A 6132-nucleotide genomic window follows, 5' to 3' on the forward strand; every position below is an offset into this window, starting at 1 on the left:
CTTCTGGTCCCCACAAGGATAGTACAACCAAACACACACACATTCATTCCCTCTGGCCCCAGTGGTAAGAACGTCAGACCCCTGCCTTCAGAGACGCAGATGGATGCAATTCCTCACATACAGTAGGTGAGTGGAATTCACTCATAAGCAGAGCGAGACAGAGATAGTGAGAGAGAGAGACAGAGATAGTGAGAGAGAGAGACAGAGAGAGAGAGAGAGAGAGACAGAGATAGTGAGAGAGAGAGACAGAGAGAGAGAGAGAGAGAGACAGAGATAGTGAGAGAGAGAGACAGAGATAGTGAGAGAGAGAGAGAGAGAGAGACAGAGATAGTGAGAGAGAGAGAGACAGAGATAGTGAGAGAGAGAGAGAGACAGAGATAGTGAGAGAGAGAGAGACAGAGATAGTGAGAGAGAGAGAGACAGAGATAGTGAGAGAGAGAGACAGAGATAGTGAGAGAGAGAGACAGAGATAGTGAGAGAGAGAGAGAGAGAGACACAGAGATAGTGAGAGAGAGAGACAGAGATAGTGAGAGAGAGAGACAGAGATAGTGAGACAGAGATAGTGAGAGAGAGAGAGACAGAGATAGTGAGAGAGAGAGACAGAGATAGTGAGAGAGAGAGAGAGAGAGAGACACAGAGATAGTGAGAGAGAGAGACAGAGATAGTGAGAGAGAGATAGTGAGAGAGAGAGAGACAGAGACAGTGAGAGAGAGAGAACGCAGGGCTGAGGGATGAGTTGGCCGAGCCAGAGCAAGAGGCATCTCGAAATGTCTGTGGGGGCAAAAGTGTAACACTTTTACATTACTCGCCTACACAAGCTTCCTAAGTGTGAACTTGGACTACTGGTCTTGTTTAGTAAAACAATAGAACAAAATACAAGGTTGTGGTCTAGGATAAGATACAGTAAGACGTGTATTTAGAAATTTTAATTTATACATTACAGTAGCACTACAGTAACATTTACAACAATTTCTCAGACAACTTCATAAACAAACAGCAACATTATGGTATCTATTTACATGGTCAACCTCCATTCTGAGGTGATAATATAATCATATTTACACTATGAACAATACATTAGATGTACAATTAGCCAACACGGATCAGTGTACTTCTTTCAATGGATAAAGCTGAAGACATTTATCACATGGAAAATAGCAGAAATATGAGCAGACACAAGCTCAATAAACCTTTGGTTTGCTTACAGATCACAGTCCATGTTGCTATCAAGTTTTTATCAGAAAACATGGCCATTGATTGTACTACACTGTCTGTCTCTCGCCCCCTACAGGGAAGGAGGTGTAACAGGAGACCATACTGTTGTCAGTTGTGTGTGACGGTGCGGGGATGTATCATAATGCGATAGAGTCGTACTATCATGCACCTCTGTGGCTGTGCTGCCGTCATAAAGCGGAGATCCACCGGGTGGCGCTGTGACAGAGTGGGACAGCCCAGGATAGTGGCTACCACTGGGGCCTCGCAGGAACTGGGAGCCTAAGCTGTTGGATATCCCCCCAGACTGGGAGACAGGGGTCAGGGACGGGTTACTGACGGACCACAGGCTGGATACGGAGAGGACAGGAGAGAACAGAAGGCTTATAATAATACATGGTAATACTTTACTTGAAAGATCCCTACAGTACGAATGAGCGAGAGAGAGAGAGAGAGAGAGAGAGAGAGAGAGAGAGAGAGAGAGAGAGAGAGAGAGAGAGAGAGAGAGAGAGAGAGAGAGAGAGAGAGAGAGAGAGAGAGAGAGAGAGAGAGAGAGAGAGAGAGAGAGAACACCGACCGACCTGGAGTTCGTCCCAGCGGCGCTACAGTGGGTCACGGGCAGCATCGTGGAGTGGGAAGTAATCTGCAGACTGGACCAGTTGTCATGGGAGGGCAGCATGGACAGACAGCCAGAGGAGCTATCAGAGTAACCAGCTGCAACACAACCAATCACGACTTTATTTTAAAGATTCCTTCTTTTTTTTTTTTTTTGGGCATCTTTGCTTTATTACAAACAACAGGGGAGACAAAATGATACCCGGGTCTCTGTTGCCTAAATCACCAGACCATGGGGCCTGCACCAAGAATTAGTTACTTAGTTAGTAGGTTGGTTAGTTAGTTAGTCCTCTGTGCTGCCTGTTGAGCATAAGGCTCCTACAAACTGCAACAGAACAACCACGGGAGATACAACAATCATGAGGTCATACAAAGAAGTGCAGAAACAGAAACATATCTTCTGGTATACATTTTGTCGTTCTCTCTCGTGAAAAGGGGCTAAAGAGGCTTTGAATCCGGTCAATTGCTCCCTACTAAATGTCATTCTAGGGGTGTCTTCAGTTCACACACGTTGACAGTACTGGTTGAAGAAGTTGAGGGTGACTGACTATTCAGGCAGTCCAGGCATTCCCTGTTGGAAGACCAGCTGTTTACAGTTGTGAGTGTCCTGCTCTCACAAAGACCGGAGGAATGCAGAACATCTCCTGGTCAGCCACATTTGTTTGACTTTCTTGTTAATGGTGGGGTGGAAGGGAAGGGAAGGGAAGGGAAGGGAAGGGAAGGGAAGGGAAGGGAAGGGAAGGGAAGGGAAGGGAAGGGAAGGGAAGGGAAAGGAAGGGAAGGGAAGGGAAAGGAAGGGAAGGGAAGGGAAGGGAAGGGAAGGGAAGGGAAGGGAAGGGAAGGGAAGGGAAGGGAAGGGAAGGGAAGGGAAGGGAAGGGGTGTTGGTAGGATGGATAGAGGTAGAGGAGGAGGAACGGGTGTTGGTAGCTATGTCCTGGATGGGTGGAAGGGCAGGGAAGGGGTGTTGGTAGATATGTCCTGGATGGGTGGAAGGGCAGGGAAGGGGTGTTGGTAGATATGTCCTGGATGGGTGGAAGGGCAGGGAAGGGGTGTTGGTAGCTATGTCCTGGATGGGTGGAAGGGCAGGGAAGGGGTGTTGGTAGATATGTCCTGGATGGGTGGAAGGCCAGGGAAGGGGTGTTGGTAGCTATGTCCTGGATGGGTGGAAGGCCAGGGAAGGGGTGTTGGTAGCTATGTCCTGGATGGGTGGAAGGCCAGGGAAGGGGTGTTGGTAGCTATGTCCTGGATGGGTGGAAGGCCAGGGAAGGGGTGTTGGTAGCTATGTCCTGGATGGGTGGAAGGCCAGGGAAGGGGTGTTGGTAGCTATGTCCTGGATGGGTGGAGGAGCAGGGAAGGGGAGTTGGTAGCTATATCCTGGATGGGTGGAGGAGCAGGGAAGGGGTGTTGGTAGTTATGTCCTGGATGGGTGGAGGAGCAGGGAAGGGAAGGGAAGGGAAGGGGTGTTGGGAGCGGGGGTAGAGTGGTAGAGAGGTTGTGGAGAGCTGGAGGGGTGGTGGAGAACAGGGGAGTGAGACACTCACTAGGGGAGGTGGTTCGATGGGTGTAGGGGCTGCTGTAGGGAGCAGAGCGATGATTTCTCAGAGTGGAGTAGTGGTCACAGCCGTGGGATGAGGACAGGGACAAGGTGCTCCCAAACTGGGTGTGAGGGCTAGAAGGAGGGCCTGGGATGAACCATCCACTCACTGTGGTATGGTGGGAACACAGGGAAACATGGAGACATGTTATGTTGCGAGTTTTATATCTTCTATGTGTTAAATCGATCACATTTATTTTTTAAAGCCTTTTTTTACAACTGCAGTTGATATGCTTTATTGCAAATTGAAGAAGTGAGAACTAAAAGTAAAGAATCAAAGTAAAATACTTAGTCAGGGTTTACATTTCCAGTGTGCTGTCTGTAAATCCTATTATATGTATCAATCCCATTTAAAAAAATAATATGTTTAATGAAATGTTGATCACAAAAAAAGTACAAACACTTACATTGAGAGTAGCTTGACTGCTGGTTGCCACTGTCAACCATACCATCTTTATGATCAGGTCTGTGGAGAGGGATTCCAATCAGAGCATGTCTATGGAACACTTGGTCCCAATCTACCACTGAACCACACAACGTAGTCGAGGCTCACTAATATCTTCTATATTTTAAATAAAATCTAACAAAATATATATTTCTAATGGACAGAAAATGGAGCAAGCAACTGCCATACCTTTCTTTAGCATCCAGAAAGGCCTTGGCAAACGGGTTGTATTTGATTTTCAGACCGGTTATCTAAATTGTGGAGTGAAAAAATACAATGTAAAATTGGTAAAAACCTAATAATGAATCTTAATAAACAAGATTGTTTGATATCCTGTCACTAAAACCTACCAAAACAAAATGTCTACAACGTTGCGCACTTCTAGTCCTACTTATTCGTATTGTTATGCATGACCCAACAAAAAAAACAACACACATTACTATTAACATTAGAGTGTCTATAAAATAATGTATTAGAGTAATGCAACAATTGACCTCTTCGTTCTGGTAGGCAGTGACGGCTATGAACTGCGTCTCCGGGAAGGAGTGGCTCGTGATCATTCTCTGCGCCCCTCCGACTCGCACGATATGGACACGTGGCTCGTATTTGTGCAATGAGTTCAACATGATCTGAAAAATGTACCAAAAAATAAAGCTAAAGTTAAATAATAGGCTTTCTGTTACAGTTGGAAATAGACCTTTTCTTTCAATCGACAATTGTAATTGATGAGTGTTCCGGGACCACATAGCCTAAAATGTATACAAGCATGACTGTAATTCGCTTTGGATAAAAGCATCTTCTAAATGGCATATATTATTTAAGTGATAATCATTGAAAAAAACACAAGCACTCAAAAGTCTATAAAATGTAATTTGAAGTGATTACTGTTATCGTCCTAACCTGGCCTCCTCCATTGAGTTTGTTGGTGAGTTTGACTTTACTGAATGAGACCGGATCTTTCATCCAGTGCGCCCCGAAGTTTGGCGAGTCCGGGTGGATGTATGCGCAGCTCGGGGCTTGAGGCTCGGGCTTGCCCCCGGGAACCCACTCCCCATTAACGTATTTCCACCGGTGGTTGTCCGCAGCCACGAAGTCCAGCAGGAACGAATACATGGCGTTTGGATCCAACCCAGAAACATTCACTTTCAGCACCGGGAACATGCGCCTTGGATGCAAAGGAAGATAGAATATCTCATCCATTTTACATTTTAGTCATTTTAGCAGACGCTCTTATCCAGAGCGACTTCCAGTTAGTGAGTGCATACATTTTTCATACTGGCTGTAATACAATAGCTATAATCTATTGTACAATAGGGGCATTATTGACACTAATGTCAAGCGAACACGTGGTTCACTTTATAGGTAAATATTAGTAAACCTGGGTGTTACAGAAAAACTCTAAATATAATGCATGAATTAAGGTGTGCAATCTTGTTTTCTTTATTACTGTGATATCACAGCAATGTTATAGACGCGTTTGACGCTATATATTTGTGATATAGGCCTACCTGCTTTCTTCACTATATAAATTAAGACCTACAACCGTTCTAGATAATAGGCTATACATCTAGTTCCATTTGGCACAAGAATTTTAGCAGGTAGCCGAACTATAAATAATACGCGTAAAGTAACCGAAAATAATACAATACATGAACAATATACATAAATATACAAAACATGTCAATTGAATGGATTACCTGCCATTTTTGGTTACTATCATTTCATTCGTGAGTTCCTTGAACTTCTGCCAGAGTTCGTTCTCATCCAAGCCGACTTTGAGTTGTCTTTCCGTGGGATCGCCCTTCTCGCTGCCCGCCTGTAGCTCGTTCTCCACCGCAGTGAGGAGGTGTTCCACCCGGTACTGTGTAACCTTCCCCGGGCCATCCCCGCCACCTGAGGCCATTCTATCCAACTGCTCCAGGGTTGAAAAATTACGTATTAAGCCTTGAGATTAAGAAAACAAAAATTGGTCGCTCCCAAATAGGCTATATATCCCCATCCACTTGGATATATCCAATATTCTCCACTCCATTGCAAGTTTCCGAAAATATATTCCGAAGTAACAGTCAATAAACAGATCTTTGTGCCATCGCTGGTTGGCTGGTCTTCGCTTTGATGTATGCCGTCTGGTCAACCATTGGTTGTATGCGGCTGTGTCAGTAGAACTAGGGAGGAAGGATGGGGAATGTGTCTGAAGTCGATTGCTCACCAGCCAATTTAAATTGCTTTATCACTTCAACCTGTCAATATTTACACGTAGTAGCC

At 45.2% G+C, this 6132-nt stretch overlaps 1 protein-coding gene across 1 annotated transcript; it reads right to left on the reverse strand.

Moving 5' to 3' along the window:
* Positions 1–949: 949 nt before the first annotated feature.
* LOC121548057 (T-box transcription factor T-like) lies at positions 950–5910 on the reverse strand. The gene is made up of 8 exons (XM_041859454.2): positions 5565–5910; positions 4768–5032; positions 4362–4496; positions 4057–4118; positions 3830–3888; positions 3370–3531; positions 1794–1926; positions 950–1562 (listed from the first exon to the last, which is right to left on the reverse strand). The coding sequence occupies exons 1-8, from the start codon at positions 5768–5770 to the stop codon at positions 1286–1288; spliced, it is 1299 nt and encodes a 432-aa protein (XP_041715388.1). The 5' UTR covers positions 5771–5910; the 3' UTR covers positions 950–1285.
* Positions 5911–6132: the final 222 nt, after the last annotated feature.

This window comes from Coregonus clupeaformis, chromosome 31 (genome assembly GCF_020615455.1).
Source record: "Coregonus clupeaformis isolate EN_2021a chromosome 31, ASM2061545v1, whole genome shotgun sequence".
Taxonomy (NCBI): domain Eukaryota; kingdom Metazoa; phylum Chordata; class Actinopteri; order Salmoniformes; family Salmonidae; genus Coregonus; species Coregonus clupeaformis.

Excerpts from the sequence above, each read along its gene's own strand:
- LOC121548057 (XM_041859454.2), bottom strand. The coding sequence starts at position 5,770 with ATGGCCTCAGGTGGCGGGGATGGCCCGGGGAAGGTTACACAGTACCGG. Across the intron at positions 3,532-3,829 it reads GCAGTCAAGCTACTCTCAAT|TGAGTGGATGGTTCATCCCA; the intron begins GTAAGTGTTTGT and ends ACCATACCACAG. Across the intron at positions 1,563-1,793 it reads GCCGCTGGGACGAACTCCAG|CCTGTGGTCCGTCAGTAACC; the intron begins GTCGGTCGGTGT and ends CTCCGTATCCAG.